Below are 25,082 nucleotides of genomic sequence, written 5' to 3' on the forward strand. Positions count from 1 at the left end.
CAACCGTTTTAAATCGAAAACAACAACTAGTTAGCTTACCTTTCATTTAGTGCACGTCTTTAACCTGGAGCGTGACACAGTCATTCATTCCTCCAACGGTCTCCTACACAAACCAAACCCCATTCACATTTCAGACAGTTTAAAGTTTGCGTCATAGCTGCACAGAAAACATGCTAAGTAAAACCTAATGTATGAACCAATGAAAATAATTAGGGTATACTGTTCAATTCGGCATACCTTAAACACACGAAGAGGATATAAGTTGGACGACATATTCAGTTTGAATCACTGAGTCGCTGTTACTCGCTGCTGTCTCTTCCACCAAACCAAGCGATGGTGGACGGCAGGAAGGAGGAGCACTGTGATGACAAACGGTATTTTACGACATTAGCGCCGTGCTTGTTGGCCTTTCTGTATGCCGAATTCACCAGAAGAAGGTATTCAAGATGCAAGTATCTTACATTACGTTTTACTTTATACGTAGACTTGTCAATAAACCGAAATTGTAGCCAACTAACTACTGTATGCGTCATATCAAGACGCCACTGGTGCTCAGCCTGTCTTCTCTTGTGTCACAGCGCCCTCATGTGGCCGCTTGCTTTCATTACACAAAGCTCAAAACAACAAGCCCTGTTGACAAATTAACACACAATTAAGAGAAATAGTATAAAATCTTTATTGACAAATGCATAGCAAAATTTAAACACGAAATGATTGTTCACCTACAGGTTTACCCATCACTTCCTAAAAACAAACAAACAAAAAAAAACCAGCAGGCAGACGTTTCCTTCAGAAGATTGAGCACATTGGAATAAAATTGATTCAACGGGCATCAATGGACGTAGTTCAGATAATTCAAGTGGTGGACTGGAGGGATCCACTGAGACACTACACACAGACAAACGCTTACATCAGACAAGAGATTTACACATAGAAAATAGAGCGTCATAATAAATATTATGCTTCTGATGGTGATCGGGTGAACAGTTAGATCCTTGAGTGTAGACAGCACCATTGAGTTGTGTGTGTGAGAGTGAGTGTGAGAATGTGTGTGTGTGTGTGTGTGTGTGTGTGTAAGAAGAACCATTCAGGCACTGCCGGTCTGCTCAGTCTTGACGCTGCCAAAAGAAAAAAAAAGAGTTCAACGAGACTTAGTGGGAAAAGAAGCACAGCATTATGTGGAATTTATAAGAATTATAATTCTAATTGAAAACAAATGAATATGTATGAATACTGCATAGCTGCAGCGTTATAAAACAGCAAATCAGTAGTCTCAGTTCTTGCCTTAGGATCAGTGTCAGGGCAGATCCAGGCATATTTAAATATATCTATTAGCTAAAACAAACCTGACCAAAGTCACATACTTTCATAACTGTACTGTATCCACTATGCTAAATTCAAGTTGGTGTGTGAGAATGTGAAAACGTATTTAGAGTGACACAGATCTGTTGAACTGATGCTAACAAATATATGATATCTCTTCTTTACTTTCTTATCAATAAACATTAACAGAGGGATGAGCAGCACTCACTACGTCACTTTAATTCTGTGAGTAATGACAGCAGGCTACTATTAAACTTTGAAATCTTTTGTAAAAGAAGAACTTCCTCTCTGTAACAACACTGTACAACAGCGAGTGTTTCTGTTGTTCCAACAAATCCAACAGTGATACCTCTTCTCTCTAGATGAGGAAGCTAAACATCCTCCTGTTTAGCATTCATTCACTTTTCATTCTCTAATTATGTGTTAACAGCAACAGATATGTGATATATGCTTAATACAACTGCAGCTATTATTCAAACTGGTTTTTCTCATGTGTAAATATGAGTAAAAGCAGAAAAACCTGTTTATTATCTGTGACAGCGGTTCAGACAAACATTAATAGAGAAGCTCATGATCACCTTTTTGAGTCAGTCTTCTCAGCACTGCTCTCCTTTGTTTTCTCCTCCTCTTTTATCTCTGAGATAAAAAACAAACAAATCAATGAATCTCATCTCTTAAGTGTACACTTGTTTCCTTAGTATCCAGGTTGAGAATACCCACCAGCTTTCTTCTCCTCTCCTTCCTTCTTGTCTTCTTCTACTCTCTGCCTTTTGGCTCCCTTCTTGTGATTGGCTGCGTTCCTCCTGCCTCCCTCCCCCTCGTCCTCGGAGTCAGAGAACTCTTCATCGCAGGCTATCCTCTTGTCTGTGGCGCGGACTGCAATCAGAACGACACAGCTGTCTTATGATGTCAGCTGTTACAATGTGATGTCATGTGATGGTTAAAAGGAGGAGGGTCTTACTGGACAGCCGTTTGTCTGGATCCTCCGTGTCTTCGTCCAGCGTGTCGGCTGGAACGGCGTCCTCTGGGATGGCCTGCATCTGCACCCCTGGAGCGTGAGGCAGCATCCGCAGGTTCTCAAACAGCCGCTGCCTGAACGGTCACACACACACACACACACACACACACACACACACACACACAGAGCCACAGTGTCACTCTACTCTACTGCTCAGTCAAGATTTCAGACACTAACTAACCATCATCATGTACTGTCATCATCATCAGCTGTAGAGTGAGAGTAGTTTGCACATCTTTAAAATGTGGAGCATTGCATTGTGGGATGGATAGCAGAAAGTACATGTCATGACTCTACTTGGTGGAATATAGAAATAAATACAAATAAAATAGTGGAGGGTAAATATAATGCACTACAGTAAATAGAGTGATTTCAGACACAGCTTCTGACAGCCGTCTCTTATGTTAATGATGTCACATTTATGTGTGTGATTCTTTTTTTCTTTCTTTTTTTTTTTTTTAAAGATTTAGCTTTGGGCATTTTCTACCTTTTATTTGGCAGTACATGGCAGAGCTTTGTAGTAAACAGTAAACAGGGACACAGAGAGAGAGGAATGACCTGCAGCAACAATCTCTTGCTGGAATCAAACCAAGGACGCTGCCATTATGTGGCATGTGCTGTAACCACTCTGCTACCAAGGTGTGTGTGTGTGATTCTATGTGAAGAAGATTGTTACATTTTTTTGGCTTCTATAAGTGGAGGCTGGCGTACAAACAAATAATAAATCACAAGTTATAATGAAAAGCTCACTTTGTCAGTGCTTGTGTATTTGAATTTGAGTCTCTGATGAGCTACTAACACACACACACACACACACTGTGAAATAACACCACCCTGCTGGCTCTGAACTCTTGTGATGCCCCTTCTTACGTCACATGGGGCAAAGCTAAGCTAAGGATAGGCCTGGACCAGACGACGGAGCTGAAGAGTCCTGCATCAGTGCTGCTGCTGTCGTAGGGAGGAGTTTACCAGTGTTTTTTAAACTTTTGATATTAAGTGGATTCATCTTCTATCTTGCGTCTCAACTCACTTGCTGTTATCAAAAATAAACATCATTTAAAAGTTACGAAGTATGTAGACATGTCTGCCTTTAGATGAGCTTATTTTGAGTGTGGATGAAGCTGCTACAATGTTAGTGTCTATCTGATCAATCTGAACTCTATTCAGAATACAAGAATTTTAAAAGTTGTTTGCTTGTCGTCATGGGGATGGACCTGGAAATGAATGAATTCAGACTTTATATAAATTGACAGGACTTCAACTTCAGTGTTATTTTAATCAGTCCTGCATATTTGACTCTGTATGTCGTGCTGATGAAGAGTGGAAGATGTGATTAAAAGCTGATTTCCACAGTTAGTTTGTCCATTGTAAGCGTTAATGATGCAGAACGTCTCAAACATGTTAGTATTATCAAACAGCACGTACTTGATCTTGTCCATGTACTCCTGTGTGTTCTGGTTGGTCATGTTGGACGGGCTGATGTGCAGCTTGAAGTCGGGGCCGAAGTACTCAAAGTAGTCGTTGTACGGCAGCTCTGCAGGAGAAACATCAGAGAGGGAGAAGTGAAGTGTGTGAGTCGGCGTGGGAAGATTTACACACCGGGGATAAAACTAAAAATAAAATAAAGTGTCAAATTATCGGCCGTTTGGAAAGAAAAAGGAGCGATAACACACCTGTTAATATGATTTACTGAGACTTTACAACCTGCTGTGATCCTGGCTGAGGAGGGGGAGGAGGATGAGGAGTGAAGGAGGGGGGGGGGGGATTGAAATGAGAGGGGAGTTCAGTTAATGTCCTGAAATTCCATTAAGAGAAGCGCTGGCCCATTCGACAGGCTGTGATTACATCCTCGCTCTTTATGTTACACACATTCAGTGGAAGAGACAGGCCTGCTGAGTCAGGAAAAGGTAGCAGCCGGTCCGTCCCTCACCTCAGCCCCCCGCCCCCCCCCCCTCCCCCTCCCTCCACACCACCGGGCTCGACAGCCGCAAGCACACAGAGACGCTTTCATTCAAACATCTTCCAAAGTTGATGCTCGTCGATGAATGAAAGCTTGTTTCATTATTTAAAAAAAGACTCAATTCTGTCTAATATAAAATCGACACATGCTTTGTGATTCTCTTAATAGAATGAGCTGGTGGTCCATTGAATATGAAACATAATTGAATCATTTTTTTAACACTGATTTCAATTCAGTTTTTAAGCCTAAAAAGAAATCAGATGATGAGAATGAGTTTGGTCCCAGTGGAACTTTAATGCAGTTATTTAATATTAATCATCAAAGCACTGTGAGACTGCTGAGCCTGGCAGCTGTCATAGGGAAAGAAAGAAAAAAAAAACACTAATTTGTGCTCTCAAATGAAGAATTTGGGCACACCAAGTGAAAGACTACATTTTTATTAGGGGTGAGTAAAAAAGAATCCATACTTTGATGAATGACGATGTGGATGATTCTGCATGGACTGAAGGGAGAGCAGCAGCCACACAGTCTACAGTCTGCATTCATCTTCACAAAAGGCAGCGGTTGCAAACATTTTTTAATTTTAATGACTAAATAATGACCTTTGTGAGATGAATATGTCTACTGTGAACTCAGACACTAATGTCAGCACGGCAGAGCAGTAACACCGACACACACTGCAGCATTAAACTACTTAAACCAACTCTGAGGTGAAGAAAATAACTCACTGATGACTTTCATGGAGCAAACTTTTTTAAATGAAAAGGTTGTGGGTTATTTTTCTTATCTGCCAGGTGAAAAATGTGAAATATAGCCATGTTATCTTTGTTTGAAAAACAGGTTGTCTAATCAGTCTGCTCCCATGCACAGTAGAAAGAATCCCAACCGGTTCTGCCTGAGGTTTCTTCCCATTTCTCCTTGCCGCTGTCTCAAAGCGCTGCTCATGTTGGAATGCTGGGTCTCTTTAAATTAAATTAAAGAGTACAATCTAGACCTGCTCTATGTGGAAAGTGCCTTGAGATGACTTATCTTGTGATTGGCGCTTTATAAATAAAGATCGATTGATTGGAGACTAGTGTGGATGTGCTTCTGTTTTTGAATGCTGGCCAAAAACTTCTATTTATCACCTTTTTAACATTCTTTGACATTTGAATGAGTGACGAACCGTCGGGGATGTCTGTGTCCAGAGCCACGGACGTCTCGTAGGTCCAGCAGCGGGCCACGTTGCGGATGGTGTATCCTCCTCCGCCCAGCATGAGCAGCGGGAGGTTGAAGGACTTGATGTACTCCACACACTTGGCATGTCCTGGTATGAAGAAACACACAATATAACACTTCCTAACAAACTGAGTCATGCATTCATTTGGCTTGTAGACTGAGTGTGTGTATGTGTGTGTGTGTGTGTGTGTGTGTGTGTGTGTGTGTGTGTGTGTGTGTACCGCGGATGGTGAGGTTAAAGCAGCCGAGGCGGTCTCCTGAGAGAGAGTCTGCACCGCACTGGAGGACCACAGCACTGGGCTGGTACATCTCCATCACTTTAGCCATCACCTGTAGGAACACACAATCACCCTCTCATTCAAGTCTCATAACCTTTAAATAACATATGTACAAATGTCTCAATGAACATGACACATTTCTTCCAGGAGAGCTGTATCAATCAGATCATTTCAATGTTGAAAATGTCTGTAATGTGCAGTGAAATGTAAAAAAAGTCATTTCCATGGCGACAGAGTCATGGCGACAGAGTCACTCACAGGCTTGAAGATCTGCTCATACGACTCGTCATCGATGCCGTCCCGCAGAGGGAAGTTGACAGCATAATATTTGCCTTTTCCAGCTCCAATATCCTAAAAGAAAAGAAAAAAAAGAGAAAAAATCAGTGGAGTGAAAAACAGAAAAACACATCAATCACTAAATAATTTGAATATCACAGATTATTATGTTGCCTTTAAATAAATAAACAAATAAAACTCCAGTCTCACACAAATACATTGTGCTGTTGTCTGATCAGATCAGGTCATTTCATGTAAACATCATGACTTGTGACATGGCTGCATGTACATGTGTATTTTTGAAAGCAGGATCTTTCCTCCTTCGTTCTCAAAAGAAAAAAAAAACAAATATCCCATACAATAAAGTACTACTTTAAAAAAAACACAAGCGCTGTCAGCGATATAACTGGTATTGTATTGTGCTGTGTGTTGTTGTTTCTTCTATTTGTATTTTATCTATTTATTTGCTGTTATTTATTTATTTACTATGGATGCAAATTAGCAGCTTTGCTATAATCCGGCATGTTAACAGAGATGTTTAAATATACGTGCACTGTCCCTATCCAAAAATAAAGTATTTATTATTATTTTATTATTATTTATTATTATAAGATCTCGTCAAAAACCAGCGATGTTGGTCTGTGTCATGGTGTTGGTTCCTTTCCATTGATCTAAAACACAGTGTGCATCTTGATGAAAGGCTAAATACACACAGAAGAATCTCTGTTTTCAGGTGTGGACCAGTTCTAAATGAGGAGGAAGGATGAAGATACCCTGAGGTCTCCAGTTCCAGGGAAGTACTCCCCGTATTTATGGAAGGAGACAGTCATGACCCTGTCTGTGGTGTAGAAGGCCTCTTCTACTCCATCACCGTGGTGGATGTCTATATCGATGTAGAGCACCCTCTGGTGGTACCTGGGAGTAAAGGATGAGACCCACACATCTGTTTATCATGATATCCAGCGCACAGTGAGAGACATAGAAATACAAATGCCTGACTTTCCAGTGAGTTTGATGAAGCTGCTGGTTGAACTCACTTGAGCAGCTCCAAGATGGCCAGCACGATGTCATTGACGTAGCAGAATCCAGAGGCCTCGGACTTCTTGGCGTGGTGGAGTCCTCCTGCCCAGTTCACTGCGATGTCGGTCTGCTGTCGGTTCAGCTTCACTGATCCAGCTGCAGCGAACACAACACGTTACATTCAATGACTGTTTCACTTAGAGATGAAACATGACTGATACTTTACATCTTATTTATGCTGGGATATAAAATCACTGTGACATTTACAACACACATTACACATTACCAAGCAAACCAAGTGGTCTGATGATTGATTGATTGATTGATTGATTGATTGGTGTTTTGCAAATGATCAACTTATCCATTAACAAGCAGTGCAGCAGGGAATTGGTGATTAAGGTTATAGCTGTCACAAGAACAAAACTATGATGAGTCAATATCTTGTTAAAAACACTTCAAGTGTCTCTGTCCTCACTGTGGACCTTTAATTCATTATCTCTACTGTATGACTGATTAATATATGTGTTTAACATTTTCAGTAGTTGAGTAGTAGTAAAGATAAGAGCACTTTGAGGTATTCGTTTGCCAAATCTGGTATTTGAAAAATAAGGGGTTGAATTTCACATCCTGAAACTATCAACAACAAAGAAATAGTATTATTATTGTTTATTATTATTATTATTATTATTAACAACATAGGCTACTAAATATTACAGGGCACAGTGTTTTAGGGCATGGAGAGACATTATTTTAACATACTCTGAGGTCACTTTTTTAAGCAGCAGACTGTGTTGAATCTAAGGGAGAATCCTGCTATTGTCTGACACTGTTTATATTTATTGTGTAGACAGAAGCTTCTGAAGACTGAAGGTTTGTGTAACCTTTCAAAGAATCACCCAGCAGCAGTGCAGAGTATCTACATCTTAACTTTTCTGACATCTGAAACCAGCAGGTGACTTTATTTCAGAGGAATACATCATTCCACCAGACTACTACACCACAGGAATAATGGCAGCCAGCTGGCCAGCCAATAATCCTTCCTCCATTACTATGTAATGCCGGATCGTTAACAAGATAGATAACGTAGTTTGGAGGTTTAAAAATGTGCAGCAGTTATTGAGGAATTCTAAAAGATTCAGATTTCAAAAGTATGGTAATAAAAATCATTTTACTGATGGCAATAAGTTCTGAGTCCCAGCAAGGCAGCTAGGACACGCACACACACACACACACACACACACACAAACACACACATACACACGCTTGTCTTAATATCCTTGTGAGGACACTCATTGACATAATGCATTAGCCCCTTACCTTAACCTTAACCATCACAACTAAATGCCTAAACCCAAGTGTTACCCTAACCTGAACTTAAACCTTATTCTAACCTTTAACTTAAAAACAAGTCTTTACCCTCTAATTGCCCTTTGATGTTGTGAGGACCGCCCAAAGTGTCCTCACAGTACAGAAAAGTCCTCACAGCACTGGTTTTCAAATTAAATTGGTTCTCTCAAAGATAGACACACACACACACACACACACACGCACAGTCTCCTCCAGCTCCAGCAGCCCTGCCGTAATGAATAATGACAGTGATTTATAAACAGTCTGAATGCTATGAATGATGAGCCTGTTCTAATAATGTTACACTCATTTGTTCGACTAATGAAACACTTTCAAATGTGACACGTTCTATTACTGAATGTTAGACAGAAAAAAATGTGAGTAGTAAGAATGTAGCTTCATCTACTGTATTGTAGTAAGTCGTGCTATTAAAAGTGCCAACGTGTGTGATTATGGTCACATTACAAGCTGCTGATGCTCCTCCTTTGTGTCCCTTGACTATCTGTAGTGACTGTGGTGTATATCATGTGGTAAGTTCTCCTGGAATATACATGAGTCAGCATGAGTTTGATGACAGTGATCGGCTCCTTAATGATCACACATCCCCAGCTCTTGTTTTCTATGAACTTACCAGCAGAACCACCAGCAGAGAGTTGGCAGAACTCAAACAGGCCATCAAACACAGGACAGTCCTCTCCAACGTTGACTGCAACATGAAAACAACAACGGTTCAGTTACTGATGGATGGAGAACGTCACATGAACAGAACGGCTTGGACGAAGTAAGCTATCTGTTACTATCAACTGAAACAACTTTGAAAAGGATTAGAAGTCTGGTTTCCAATACAGTAGATTAAACTATTAAAACAGATGCAGGTTTGACCCTGAGGGGAACAATTACCCCCTTTAAATATAAACTATACCATCGCTATGTCCTCCCTGTGCCCTGCACACCCCCACAGAATCACTGCTGTTAGCAAGGATGGCAATTTTAGATCTTATTAGCTGTTTTAGCCAAACAGAAAAGGTTAAACTGTTGGCTGGTAATCATGAATTTGGAGTCAGTACTCTTTGTGTATTTTACTGTTAAAAACTAAACAAAAATCTCTCAGTCAATAAGCAATCTTGTGTTGGATAGTCAAGACTAGTCTCAATCCTTTAATTATACTTTAAAACCATTCACATTCATAATAGCTATCACCTTTATTTGCAACCTGTGGAGCATTCAGAGCCCAGTTGTACCTTAACGTAACATTAGCTCAGCTGCCAGAAACTCATCTGATATCGTCATAGCAGTCTTTACTGAATGTAATGACACTCATTTACTTCCTGTAACAATCATATTTCAGAGTAAATGTTACATGATTTTAACTATCCCAAGTAATGTGTCCATTATTACTAACTGTGAAATACAGTTAAAGCTGCAGTTGGTAACTTTGAGGAGAGAGAGGACTTAGCATCAAATTTGAAGAAGTACAACTTTCAAATCCCTCCCCCTCCCTCTCCGCTGCACTCCTGCCCTGCCTCCAAAGTCCCCCCCCCCCCCCCCCAGAGGAGGCTGACGTGCGCGCAACGTGCACACGGTGGTTGTTGCTGCGCCATTACTTTCTCTACGCTCCTGAAGCCGCTCTCGGAGATATGAGCTGTGGAGGAAGGGGGAGGGGGCTGTGTGCGTGAGCAGTGATTGACAGCTGTCAGACACTCCATCAGACACAATCCTGGCTCTGATTGGTTCTTTTTGTCCGGTCGTGGTGGATTCTGGCAATTTGCAGTAGGAGCAGTAGGCGGGGGTAAATGAGCCTGTTTTTTTTTTGTTTTTACAGATTACTAGTTTCATGTAATGCTGTCTTCTTTACATAGTGACAGTCTTAGCAAATATGACAAAAAGTTACTTTTATAAGACTTACCAACTGCAGCTTTAATGTGTTTTCTAGTTACACAACTTTGAACTTCCAAGTAAACTACTGATAAAATGTGATGAAACGATTACTATCTTCAGGATCCTTTTTACATCCATCTGATTTCATACTTTCCTAAAAATGTTAATTTCCTGTGGTATAATGAAAATATGATATCAGTAATCTACTTTTTGCAGCATTGTTTGGTTGGAGCAGTGAACACCCAATAAAGTAATAATGAGTCCTCTCAGACTATCCTGGATATCATGGTTACTGCAGCATGAAATAACAGAGCAGCTCTGCCTTAAATAAAGAGCTCCTCCACAAACACATGTCAATTAATGAATGATGTAACAAGATATAAGTCCTGATCCGTGAGGTGAGCTGAATCACTGTATTCCAGCTGCGTGCTACTTACAGCGCTGCATCTGCTTGCTGAACTCTGACATGTTGTCAGGTCGTATGGATCGGAGGAACTTGATGTAGTCGTCGCTGTGATATTTTGTCATCTCGTCAGCTGTGGCTTTGTGTGGTCTCTGCAACACAAAATAAATGTGTTGAGTGGAAACTGGGCCAGAGAGAGGGCAGACACTGTTGTTACATCATATAGACTGGTTCCAAACTTACATAGATCTCCATCTTTCTGTACAGTCCATAGTTCAGAAGCAGGTTGTGAGTCATCCGGATGCGATGTGGTTTCATTGGATGTCCTTGTCCATAGTAATAATTTCCTACGTCACCTGTGAGGGAAACCAAAACAGGTCAAAGACTATGTTCACAAGCAATAACCATTGTCTGTTAGAAAGGGTTGACATATATAACATCACATTTTTTATTGTTTGCTGTTGTTTTATTGTATTGTAGTTTTATCTATAAAGCATTTTGAGCTTGCCTTGTATGAAAGGTGCTCTATAAAGTTTATTATTATTATTATTATTATTATTATTATTATTATTGTATGTGACACAGAAACACAGCAAAAAAGAATCAAATCTGTGAAGCTGAAGCAAAACAATGTTTGACATTTTTACCTTAAAATTGACAATGACAATGAATCAATTAGCAAAACTGTTGCTCACTAGTTTTCTCTCAGTTGACTTATTGATTGACAAATATAATTATTTTATTTAACTGCTGCTTTATGGAAATGTGGGATTTTTATGTTTTGGCATCAAAAATCAAACATTCTTGTCTGTTTATTTTATCCATCTGTTTCTCAACAGGGATTATACATGTATTACATCACAATGTATCAACATAGTGATATTAAATTACATATACCATGTTACCCACGTTACCCACCCCTTTCCCATACCCACAATCATATTGGCGGGAAAACTCTTTTATGTGTCCATATACAATTAATACAATCAATGCAAGGTGATGTTAGTTATACTGGATTGTTATGTGTGCTGAGACTATCTGTGAGGGAAATAAGACCCTAAACAAGAGCAGCAACTACATGGATGAAAACCTTCATATGAAACACTGACAATTTGGTCAACATTAGTGTGTATAAAAAACTTGCAGACCATTGTGATGTCATGCTCTGCTGTAAATTCATAGCAAAGCCAGCTCAGCAGATACTGTGACTAATTACATCCTCATTGACCTGAACTGCTGAGTGTAAAAATAAGCTATTCCTTCAGGGGGGAGGGCACGGGTACATTTGTGGGTCATGATGGTTTCCTGTTCATGTGGGTGTTATGCATCACTTAGGCCCGAGCATGCTGAGAGTCAAATAGCTGCGCATTAAGCTTTATTACTTCAGATTCAACTTCCTGGGTCAAAGTTTCGGATGCTTCCCGTTTATCCGTCCAGGTCCACAGAAAAAACATAACTGTTTTTATACACTTCAAACTATGATGACAAACAGTAGTAGTAGTTAAGCAAATGAGCACACTGAAGTTAGACTCCAATTCAAGGTTAGGGGCAAAGTTAAGGGAAACACTAATAATGATATTTAGTGGCTTTCATGTGTTTTTTCACCACTTGCACTTGAAAGCAAAAGCCTCATCTTTTGCTTTCACTATAAGAAACCTTTGTTTTGCTTATGAGAAGTGGGAAAAAGGAGATTTCACTTTTCTTTCTTTTTTTTAACCCCATCCAGAACACATTAGATCAGGTCCGGACTTGTCAAATCCGGCTTATTATTAATATTATTATTATTATTATTAAGATCCAACAAGTACAAGTATAGTGGGGAAACATCAGTGAATTTGACTTGTTTTCCAGTTTCAGTTTTCATATCTAGATTAAAGGTTAAATGATTCTGTGGTGTCTGGATAGAGGGAAAGCAGTGAAATTGCCCTTTTTCTGTCTGTATAAGAATAAAATACAAAATACAAGTTTGACATCTGACAGTGAGTTAACAGCGTTAAAGCTTTTGCTGCGATGTGTAACGCTCTTTCATGAGTGTACATGTTGGAAAATCAGAGTGTGTCGCGAAATGTTATTATTTATGTTTCCCTTAACTTCCCCTTGACCCCGAATCGGAAGCTAACTTCAGCGTCGTTAACACTTTCAAGTTTAGCTAGACATAACATTGTAACCATTAGTGAATTATTACACTTCCACTCTGTTCAAGTCAGGTGCACACACACAACACAAGCTAAAGTACGCCACACTTTTCTTTTTTAACCACTCAACATACAGGCTGATACTAGTTAGCAGCATTAGTGCTACATAAGCCATGGTTATTAACGGCAGCAGCGAGCTGGCTCGTTAGCTGCACTAGCTAGTGTTAACCAACGGTCACCAGCTAAACACAGCAGCTACGCGGCTAGCCTGCCAGATGCCTCAATAAGGGCTCCTCATTCAGAGAGCAGGGTGTCCCATTTACCGTCGTAGTAGTAGCACACCTTCTTCTTAGTCCCTCCCGCGGTCGTGTAAGCCATGTTTGGAGCACTTTTAGAAACAGTTGTTTAGTTTGTCGGTGGATAGGGAGATGGATGAATGAACACGGAGCAGAATACACGGTGCAGCAATAACAGGGAGGCGCTACTGTACAGGGGCGGGCCGGTCACTTAGAAAGTGGCCCCCGGCCTGACAGCACAGAGGATGGGACAGAAACTTTAATATAATGTGTTGTAGGGTAATGTGGGACACTTTGCAATTCTGACTTGTTTAGTTTATTAAAATGTTATTTTATTTTATATATTAGGCTATATCAACACTAATATCATTATGAAATGAGATGTTTCCTTGTTTAATCTTGTTTGGATATTGGAACATGGCACTTATATTAATATTCTTTATGCTAAATTATTTCAAAATGTGTAGATTTTGTAACCTGGGACACTAGTTTTTAGGCTTAGAAATACTTTGATTTATACAAACCAGCCTTATCTGCCAAAACTGAAATGTGCATTCCCATATTTGGTCATTTAAGTTCATAGGATGTATGTACACGTGTAATTTTAAACAATATAAGTTACACAGTACGCATATACTAGTTACCTTTAAAATAACTGAATAGGAAAAAGAGATAAATGCACTGGAGCTTAGCTGTCCCACATTAGTCAATGTCCCACATTACTCCACCTTACTATACTGTAGGTACATAGTATTATTAATTTGCCCAGAAAGGCAGAGCAGATGGCTGGGAGAGCAGTTGTATAGTGCCAAGTGTTTTCTAGAAAAAAAAGTATCAATACATGCTTTCCATTGTATGTGCACAGGTGATTAACACTCTTTCTCTTTCTCATACCTAAGGCATGTGTCCCCAAGAGCTTTATTTGTTGCTGTTGAGTGCAGGCATACAACACTAGATGTCAGCACCCACTTTGTTACTACATTCATTGTAAAACATTATGGCCAATGTGTAAAAATCTCAGGCAGCTGTTAATAATATAACTTACCTCATGTCTCCTTGTTCCATACGTGCTGCTCAAGTTTTGCTTCATTAATGTTAAATAACAATAATAAAATATAAACCCTTTTTCTGCTTGGATATGTGCATGTGGGGGTCCAGTGTCTGGACAGAATCATAATCGTATCTGCTGTCAAATGACTAGATGTGTACAATTTGTTGAATTGAAATATATGAGTAACAATGGGATGGATTACCATGAAATTAAGAATACAACCCCCCCCCCCCACCCCCCAAGATGAATTGTAAAAACCCTGTCCCTTGACTTTTCATCTAGCGTCACCATCAGGTAAAATGTGTCCCTCTTTGGCTGTTGACCAAATATCTGGATAACTCATAACATTACCATTGACCTCATGTGTACTTTATGTTTAGCACTAATCTGCAAATGTTAGCTTGCAAACATACTAAACTAAGATGTGACCCTGGCAAACAATATACCTGCTGAGCATCAACATGACAGCTTTGCATTCTAATATATTAGTACATAGCTCAAAGTACTACTATGCCACAGTACAGCAATTAGCTTGGCTGCAGGCCGAGAAATAGTTCCAGCATGTTGACTAACTCCCTTTAAAACCATGACTCCTGTCACTCGAGTCACTTGGAGGTGTTCATAGGCATATTTTTGAACTTGACTCTTGACTATGCTTACAGACAGGACTGGGCCCTGACAATGTTAGATTGAGGCACCCCAAAAAAGTGCAAGAATAGTACTTCCAGTCCACCAGCTTCAAACATGAACCTGCTTGAGGAGACATGACAATCAAAATCAGCTGACAAATGTTTTCATGTTCTTTTAATTTAACCTTTTTTAACAACACACTTATGATACAGAATGACTATTTGCACAGAAACAGACAAATTTTGCTTATCATCATAGAATAAACAGTTGGTTGATGAGAATCATCGGACCTTCTGATGATGATTATCATAGGATGACTCTTTTTTTTTCTTACTATGGCTTTTTGCCAGGTGTTTCACAAACCGATGTAAAAACTGTAGGTGGGAAGAAACAACGTACTTACAATAAAACACAATCTTGAGTCTTAAATGCTTTGAAGGTTTTTGGGCATGGTTCAAGTCAAGCGTGAAACACAAGATCATATTCCGGGGAGCCTGTTCTGTTTTTCAGGTTGGATGTTGTTGTGTTGAGAATTAAAGGAGGTCATCCTCGAATGGATTAATCACAGCATGAATCGAAAATAAAAATGCAGTGGAGAGAAAAAAACAACCTGCGATGGTCTCGAATAACAAGACAACAAAAGACGGCTAAGAGAAGAGCCTACAATGCTAGACGGCATCTTGATTGCACATGCAGTTTTGGTCAAATAAACAATGTGATGAAGAACAAATGAACAATTTTGCTGTTTGTAAGATGTCATTTTGTCATCTTTCAAGATGTTTAATCATGAAAAAAACATCACACTTAAAGCTTATCTTAACAGCATGAATGGTGGTGTTTGATAGTCTTTTTAAAAAGCAACAAAAATAATCTCTTCAGTTAATCACGCAGTTCAGTACTGGGCTTTTTCTTCACAGGGAACAATGACAGACAAGTGAATTCATTTGCAAGATCAAGTGCTTTGAACTCAATCCTTTAGTCAAACCATCAAACTACTTTGTGTTAATTTCACACACGTAAAAACAAACTAACATCAACTTTCTTTTTATATTTGGTCACACTGTCATTCTTGTATTAAATTCAATCAAAGTGCTATTGATATCTTTTGAGATCTCATAGCTTGGCATTTTGAAAAAAAACACCAATCCATGGAGTCTCTTAGGAGTTCAAAGCTCATCATGGCCAGTTGAATGTCCTACCGGTGATCTGGTAAAACTTCTGATTGAAGGGATGAAAGAATTTCTGCAATTTAGTCACCACTGACTGATCCACCTCTGGATGGATGCGGCCCTTGCTGCCTGCCAGGCACTTGTTGAAGACAATGTTAAATCGCAGACAGTAAAATCCTCTGGTGGCATTGAAGTATAGGTTGTACTGACTGATCCTCGAGGGCAGGTTGAGGAAGCGTTCGACAAGCTGCAGCTCCGGCAGCGGGTCAGTAATGAGGCGATCCCCGTCTACGATGTGGAACTGCTCCACGGGAAAGTACTTCAGCCAGCGTTCCAGGTGTTTGGTGTAGATGCTGGTGCGGACTGCTTTGTACTTGGTGTTCACCTCGCAGGTGTTCCCGTCGATGGCCAGCTTTTCAAACTTGTGGTAGGTTTTGTTTTTGCGCTCCTTACCCTCCAGCACTTGCGTGTAGTCGGACACAGCTCTGGTCGTGGGCTCGCGAACGATGATCAGCAGCTTGATGGAGGAGTTCATCTTGAAGATGCGTTCAGGGACTTCCTCTGTGATGAAGTAGGCAGGGCTCTTCTCAATGGTGATCTGATAAGGGAAGGAGAAGGGCATTTTCTCCCTGTACCAGTCGATGCCCCGGGCGTAGTTTTGGTCATTGTCAAAGAAGTGGATCTCCTGTGAGGCCTTGACCACTGCCGGATGCAGATTGAGCATTTCCAGCAAGGCGCGGGTGCCCCCCTTGCGCACCCCAATGATAATGGCACGAGGCAGCTGCTGGACCAGGTTGTGCAGGCGGATTTGCTCTTTGGTGGCATTGCCCTTCCGTAGTTCATGGAGCAGGCCACGCTTAAACTGTAGGGTGCGGAGAGGGATCTGCTCTGGCTCAGGGGGGGGCAGTCTGCTCTCGATGGGGCAAATGGGCTGGAGCCTGAAAGAAAAAAGCAAAAGACTGTTTCAATATATTTCTTTTTAAGATCTTCTTCATTAGGAAGATCTTTAATGTGATATGCTATAAAATGTTTGGACTGTTTAAAGCGCATTCCTTTCTGATTTTGGTTAACTCCATCATGCTACACACAAAAAGGGTTTGTCAAAGGCTTGTTAAGTCTGTGGTTCTGTACTTGTGTGTTTTTCCTGTTCAGCTACAATGTCTATTAATGTCAACACCAATAATGCAGCCTGATTGCATGGATTGCAGTGTACACAGAACTATCCAGCTTATCAAGTTATTTTGGTCTTTTTATTGAATCCTGAGAGTCTCATCAAGATAAAACGTCCAGTGCCGTCACACTATTTCAGCCTATTTCCAATTCAAATCAAGTCGTTTCAAGAGTTTTGCAGTAATAAGTGTCAGCATCCAGTAAGATACTGACAAAAGACCAAGGAAAATGACAGTGACACTAGAAAGAGACAATGTGATTTGTATTGGAAAACAGCATCACTGCCGGGTATTTGTTCACTAGTTTTTTGGTCTCGATAGACAAAAGCGACTAAAGATAAACTGGTCATTTTTTGCAGTAAATTAAAAAGGACTGGACCTCAATGAAGTTGTTTCTTGTGAAATACAGTAAGATAAAACTTGACCAAAACCTTCAAAAACACTTGGGGAAATGCATCTATTTGCTTTCTTGCTGAGGTTTAGATGAGAAGATTGATACCACTTTCATGTCTACCTCAGTATGGAGGTAGAATCTTTAGCTTAGCTTAAAGACTAGAGACAAAGGGAAACAGCTGACCTGGCTTTGTCCAGTTCAAAAATACATTTAACAAAAAAACCTCTCAAACTCTCAGATGGACACACTGCATCTTGTTAGCTTAATACGTACTAGGGCCCAACCGATACTAGATTTTTGGGGCCGATGCCGATATTATGGAGTAAAACAATATCGATATATCAACTGATAATTTTATATATAAAGAACATATGCATAAACATACATTTTACAGGATCATTTGATGATAATCTTTATTGTATAAAATGACGTCAGTGCTCTGAAACAATAAACTTCACTGGGAATTTAATAATTATAAATAACTATAAATAACTAAAGTAATTATAACTATCCAACAAACTGAACTAAGACTGAAAAATAAATTTAATGAATCATTGCACTGATAAAAATATAATTTCATGGAAATCCTGTGAAACAAAGGTTATCTATCCTGAGCAGTTTTTCGCCCTCCAAATCAACTCTGAGTTTCCCTGAGTTATGTAAAAATATGGCCTCATTTGCAAAAACTAGCAGAACCTAACCTCATGCACAAGAAACACTGCCTGACAGGAACAATTCAGGGTAAACTGTTTAAATGTCTATTGCTGCCAAAACTGTAAAAACATCTTCTTGACCCAAAATCTGCCAGGTTTTAATGTTTAGAGCAACACTAACATTGTTTTATATTATCTGTGACACAGAATATGAAAATTAAAAAGAAATTCTGAAAAAGGATCCCATTTCATCATGACTTATTTCTCAGATAGTGACAGTGATAACTTACCTATCCAAGGTCCCAACCCTGGCCACGAGATAGAGGACACTTCCGATAGCGAGGCTGCCCAGAACGAAGAGCTTCTGTCTCAGCAATGCCTGCTGTTTGAATAGCATGGCCCTCCATCAATCTTCAGGACTGCGTCTTCAGCCTGCGGAGAGCAGAGCACATAAACCACTAATCACCAGGGGATGTTTATTAACACACACTCAATCAAGTCTTACAAGTGATTAAGCCGCACTCACACACGCCTGAAAAGTGCTGCAGTGCCATTAGAGGAAATGCTCACCCACCAAACACCACTTTGTAAGATGTACTTATTTATTTCTGCCAAGCACAGAGTCAGACTCCATCTAGTGTACGGGCAGCCTTTGTACTGTGAGGTTCCAAACTGGAATGTATGATAAGAAGTGATAAAAAGTCGGTGTTGGTCAGTCCAACTCTGTCAGTGCTGAGTTATTTTGGTCTATTATTGAATCTTGCGAATCTCATCAAGATAAAACGTCCAGTGCCGTCACACATTTCCAATTCAAATCAAGTCGTTTCAAGAGTTTTGCAGTAATAAGTGTCAGCATCTAGTAAGATACTGACAAAAGATCAAGGAAAGTGACAGTGACACTAGAAAGAGACAATGTGATTTGTATTGGAAAACAGCATCACTGCCGGGTATTTTTTGGTCAGTCCAACTCTGTCAGTGCTGAGGTGGGAACACAAGTTAAAGCTGCGTTTATCAATATTTCTATATGAACAATGGGTCAAACGACTATGTGTAATGCAAAAGGTGTCACTCATCGAACTGCAACTTTACTCTTTTGGTTTTGGCATCAGCCTTGTTTCCAGCTACAGCTTCTGATAAACTTACAAAACATTATCTGCCCAGCACCAAACAGCAGACAGACAGCTAGGTGAACGTATAGTGGAGCATTGATGAACTAAAGAGACAACTATTCTTTCTCAGGAGTATCTGGAGTTCAAACAGCTGAAAGTGTATTGAGTAATTCTGTAATGCTAATGTTACTTTGTGTCTGTTGAATATGTAAATAAGCAGTTGTTTGCTATTACATCAGGGATAACTTTTAGATGATGATTACATAAATGTTGTGTTTCAGCATAGGCCGCTGCCCTCAGTGTATAAAAATAAAATTGAATGCGGCTTTAGAATAAAAAAAGACATCAAAATAACTCTGAATTTTGTGTGCTTGAGAAGAAAAAAGCCCATAAATTACCTAATTCTTTAACCACAATTCCTATCAACACCACACTGACATATTATCACCTTCTTAAGTTGTAACGGTGAAGATGTTAGCAAAGGAGCTACAACATACACATTACACATAGTCATTTTATCCCTGGCTGATATAAAGATGATGATTGATTGGCGCATCTTCAATGTTACAGAAACCTTAAAATTCTAGTTACGTAAGGGAGTATAATATCAAAACTCATTCTCTTTCCACCCCATCTGTTATTTCCCAGTCGGGCTCCTTGGAGCATTCTTTTGTTTTCTTCTTGATCTCTATGAAAGACTTTAAAGCCTCAATCGGAAAAAATCTTAAAGCTAATCTTAACAGATACATATGAGGACTTGCAGAGAAAAATGTGTACAAGTTGTCACATTTTGTTGATGACTCTTGTGACCTCCAAAGAAAAATGAAAGAATTCATCTGTCCATCCAAAAGAGGGCACTGCATCCTCTTATATACAGATGGAGCAGAGAAATGTCTGTCTCATTGTAATTAAAGAGAAGACTATCTTAAGTTTTTTGCAGATCGATACCTGCAGTACTTCCTGCATTTGCAAGCTTACCACAGTGTGACTGGCTAAATCACATTATGGAATAACAGATCCATATAGAATCCGTAGCTTTATTGCAAAAAGGGCCAACTGCACTCTAATCCAGCCTTTTAAACTGCCTACCATTACTGATAGAGGAGATCCTCTTGAGCATCTCATAAACAAGTGGACAGGGCTTTGACCCCAGTGAGACTGGAAAACATTTCAGTCATATTGCCTCATAGTGACTTCTGAAGGGAGACCAGCAGAGCAATTGCACTTTCGTCAGTCTGACAAAGCAGAAGAATATAGCCGGTTAGCCAGGGGCCAGCCCTGTGTTTGTGGAGTCCCATTTAGAAAAGAAATGTTTTTCATTACAGGCTGTATCTCTGAAACAAGTGGGAGCTATAAATTCAATAGTTTTCAATGGAAATAAAGTCTGCTTCATATTTTTAGTGGTCAGAGACACTATCTATATACTAGCTTAAAGTAATCCACATTTTCTCCGTGTGCCATTCATATCAAGAAAATCTTCAAAACTTGCACTGTAAAACATTGAAAAAATGACTTTTACTACTGTATCTCCTGACTATCAGTGTTTTTATTTGTTTGCCATTGGCGTTTTTTGGTGTATCTGTATTCAGAGATGGACCATAGAGAGGTGATAGTAAACAAGGAGATAGGAGACTGATATTCAACAAAGATCCCTGGCAGGGACACTGTGCTCATAATATTATGTGCCATGATGTCCCTATTTCTCACTTTTAAAATCTAAACTTTCAAAAGAAATTTTGACTTTAACTTTCGTCCAAATTCTTCCATAAATGGCCTCCAGTCTAATGACTTGGCAGCTATAGTAAATGTTCACTAAAGAAGCTTTAGCAAATACTGAAGTTGCTGTAAATCTGATATTACTGAGTTAGTTTGTTGACCTTTCCACTTATTATGTGTTATACAGTATGTCTGTTACACTACATTTTAGCCATTATGCCATCATTTCCTCACTTTCCTCCACCCATGTTATACCTGCTACACTTCAGCTTTTCAAATCTAGTAAATATAGCCTATGCAGTTTGCAATGATAACAATGGATCTTTTTAACAACAGGACCATATGAAAACTTTGACTTTTTAATCCACTTCTCTACATTTTTCCAGCTAACATCTCACATTCATTCATAATGATGAGACATTATGACTGAAATAAAAATGTGATGATATATATTCTTGGAAACAAAGTTATTGGGTAGGTAATAAGTTAGTTAGCCAGCTGTGCTACTGTTATCAGCTTGTATTAGAGTTGACTACGCTGTATATGCCATTCTTTGCACTTTTGCACATATAGGCCTGTATTTGGTTTTGGAAAGGCGTATAAATAAAAGGCTTGAATCTCTTTATGCTTTAGATAGACACTCACTCATAACACTTCAGGCTTGAATTGAAATGAGAGTTTGATAGATCTGCTGTGCCTATTGTTCATTATTGGATCATCACTGAAACTCTTTTGTTCAGATACAGAGTCTTTGACCTACAGAGATTCATGACAGCTCTCACTAGATATTGTTCTGTTGGACTAATGAATAGAGAGTACCACTTGCTGCATAGTCTTTATGACTTATTTATAAGCATACACAGAAATTAATTGTTCGCCCTGTCAAGGAGGTACAGCCAGAACAGCTGTGCTAGGCCATGAGCACAGGAGGGGGTCTGTACACAATTATCAATTATGAAGCAGTTATTTTCATAAACTGTGCACCAGGCCAAAGCCTCTACTTTTGTTTAAAGAGGTAAGAGAATTTACAGGGCCCCAGCTGAGCGTACGTGCATATTTAACAGTGCCACACACCACAAAGATGTTGATGTAAAAATTATAGAATAATTCATCTACGATGCTTTAGGGAGAAAAAAACTGTCATACTGCTCTTTTCTAAAACACCTCTGCTTCCATCTGGAAAGATCACTCCTGAAAGGAAAGGATAAAAGTTATTTGTCTTGTCTATAAAGCAGATTCTAATACATTGTGACCTAAATAAACTCTGCTGTTTTCTCCTTGTAGAGCTTCAAGTCTGAAGGATGTTTTGATGGAACAACCAGGGGGTAGAAGCATCGCTCGGAGAGAGAAAACACAAAATAGTGACAATCTTTTCCTAAAATGCCAGGCATGATGCAGTGAGCGCACAGATCCTCGGCAAGGGAAATAAAATTTGCCTGCAGATGCTTTATATTCTAGCACACCGTCTGTAACAGTCTTGGGTAGAATTCCTCCCTGCAGGGCACAGGGTGCTTGATCAGAAAAATCAAATAGCACTTGAAAAGTTTCTCGCTGTGCGAAGAAAATCTTCTGGTGAAGATACAGTTTAAACGTCTGCAGGGGAAGCTGACATGAACATGAGAGATTTGCAAGAGAGCTCTGATGGAGCTTAGTTTACGGCTCCACACATAACACGAAAAGACTAATGCTGTGATAGCACCCTCCCTGGAGGCTGCAGTGTTCATAATAAAGTAAGAAAACAACACTAATGATTTTACAGTACTGTGCAGCCTTATCAGTACTGAACCAAAATTTAAAGTTTGTCCTTCGAGTGATGTTAGAGGACAGGTAATTAGTTCTTTAAAAGGAGTAGTTTCATGTTTTGAGAACTTGCTTTTTGCTTTATTCCCAAGAGTTAAATGAGAGGAAGAAATCAAAGGTGGAGCCCTCTGAACTTCATTGCATTATGCTCAAGAAAATTTGATATGTACATATTTTAACCCGGTTGCTCTTGACAAAAACATTGACAGGAGTTGAACATGAAACTGAGCAACAATTCCAAAGTTTGTCCAAAATGGAAAGGGTTCACCCTCTGTGGACCATGACTTCCATATCATAACAGTCTGCTCTATAGACCATGGTATTTATTTTGGAAAGTTTATTCCACAGTATTTAGTATTGCACTCCTATTATACTGAAATATCATGTATCCTGAGATATTCATCAAACTTCAGACCCATCTGACATTGACTCAATTGACATCACTCGAGTCAGTTTATCAGATTTCAGATACTATACTTTTTTCATGTTTGCAGTAGTATTCCCCAGCATCTGGAAACACATGCTGATGTATAAAATCACTGAACTGTTTGGATTGATTTAGAAAAAGGTCACATGGTGTACACAGTTACCTGACCTTGAATAATATGGCAACGTTTCAAATAAAAAAGGTCACTATCTTTTAGGATAGCATGTCATGGAAGTGTTGGTCAATGGGGGAATTTAGACTTGGTGATGTGGTGTTGAATTGAAGTCACTACATGAACTGAATTGCCCATAATTAATCAATATAGCCCAATAACACTGTATTTTACTCTCTCTTACTTTTATCCACCCAGTCTGCCGTGAGCATACGCTGTAGAACTCTTGAAGTCTCTTTAATGATGTTTAGTGCATTTTAAAGCAGCAATGCCAAAAGAGCCTATAATAAGACTTTAAAATTCTAGTCTGCAACAACAGAGATCATCCTCCTCTCATTCTTTTTCTCATCTCAGCTCCTGACCTTGGTGTGTCTCAGATCACCAAACTTCCCTCTGCTGAAATGAAAAGCGGGTTTTTCTCCTTTTCTCCCTCGCAAAAAATGTGACCGACATGTGTCAGGAGTGATCAATCATACGTGAGCTAGGACAGCCTTCGGGGCTGACGGGCACGGGAACGAACGCAGCAGAAAACGCCCCCAAAAAAACACTGAGCGATTAGAGAAATGCTGACTGGCTTTTTTTTGTGTGTAATTAAAAACAGTGAAAAGTGTTGCTGTTTACAGCACTGATAACATGTATAATTAGTTTCCAAATACTGGAATGTTGAATATATGAGCTTGATTAAAAAAAGGGTATATTTACGGTGACACTGCATAAAAACCTGTTTAGTTATTAAGGCACTTGATGTGCTGTGTTAATAATCTGCACTGCTCATATCTAGAGGAGTACATGAGGGCAATGGTAAAAATAGATCACTGCAGCTCAGCGCTCATTTGCTTCTTTACTATTCTGTTCATTCATTGTATTACTGAAAAGAGAGTTGTTGAAATAGCAAAGAGGACCACCAATCCCTTCATCTCTCCACACACATGCACACACACACACACACACACACACATGCACACACACACTATATACTATAAACTGTCTGGTCTGGAGACTTAGTCATGAGGACAGCTGCAGCGGTGATAACAGCTGGGTAGTGTGACAGGAAAACCATAGCAGGGACTTGTGCCATATTGCGCCTCGATCTATCAAGTCATTTTCTACACTTCACATAACTCACTGAGGTTTTGCTGTTGCTTACAAGCTTATCACTGGCCTGCTGCTTCCCTCCACCCCAAAAAAGATGGGATAGAAATGAGAAAGGACATAATCAGGTTCTGTTTCTATGTGAATATTGTGAAGTTGACTCAGTGTTAGTGTTTACCAGAGTATTTATTTATCTATATCTATCTATACATCTATTACAGCTTGGATCTAGAGCCGTCCATGTGTAACTGAGGCCCAGGACCTGATCAAATCATATAGCTTGGGTAGCACACACTAGAGAGGTGGTGTGTCATCATCATCATCATCATCATCATCATCACAGGACAAAAATGTGTTTCTCTAAACCAACAAAAAGGTATTATTTGTGAAATCATTGTGTCACCAGGGTCGGTGCTCTCTCTCTGTTTGGGTCTTTACAGCTGGACCACATCTGGGATCAGGTCTGACATTCCTCTGCTCACTTTCAGATCAGGTTTAGGAACAATTTGTTATGTATGGCTGCAACTAACCTTAACTATATTCATGAT

At 39.6% G+C, this 25,082-nt stretch overlaps 2 protein-coding genes across 2 annotated transcripts; both read right to left on the bottom strand.

Annotated features, from left to right (window-relative positions):
* Positions 1–737: 737 nt before the first annotated feature.
* LOC128376700 (histone deacetylase 2-like) lies at positions 738–13,268 on the bottom strand. Its single transcript, XM_053336490.1, has 14 exons — positions 13,180–13,268; positions 10,965–11,077; positions 10,756–10,873; positions 9,072–9,146; positions 7,111–7,249; positions 6,847–6,988; positions 6,056–6,148; positions 5,741–5,849; positions 5,467–5,607; positions 3,767–3,875; positions 2,285–2,415; positions 2,044–2,199; positions 1,902–1,959; positions 738–1,118 (listed from the first exon to the last, which is right to left on the bottom strand). Exons 1-14 carry the CDS (start codon positions 13,232–13,234, stop codon positions 1,088–1,090), a joined length of 1,470 nt encoding a protein of 489 aa, XP_053192465.1. The 5' UTR covers positions 13,235–13,268; the 3' UTR covers positions 738–1,087.
* A 2,407-nt stretch (positions 13,269–15,675) lies between these two features.
* Positions 15,676–18,625, bottom strand: LOC128377141 (heparan sulfate glucosamine 3-O-sulfotransferase 5). The gene is made up of 2 exons (XM_053337048.1): positions 18,509–18,625; positions 15,676–16,940 (listed from the first exon to the last, which is right to left on the bottom strand). The coding sequence occupies exons 1-2, from the start codon at positions 18,613–18,615 to the stop codon at positions 16,010–16,012; spliced, it is 1,038 nt and encodes a 345-aa protein (XP_053193023.1). The 5' UTR covers positions 18,616–18,625; the 3' UTR covers positions 15,676–16,009.
* Between the last annotated feature and the right edge of the window lie 6,457 nt (positions 18,626–25,082).

Source organism: Scomber japonicus, chromosome 17, assembly GCF_027409825.1.
Source record: "Scomber japonicus isolate fScoJap1 chromosome 17, fScoJap1.pri, whole genome shotgun sequence".
NCBI lineage: Eukaryota > Metazoa > Chordata > Actinopteri > Scombriformes > Scombridae > Scomber > Scomber japonicus.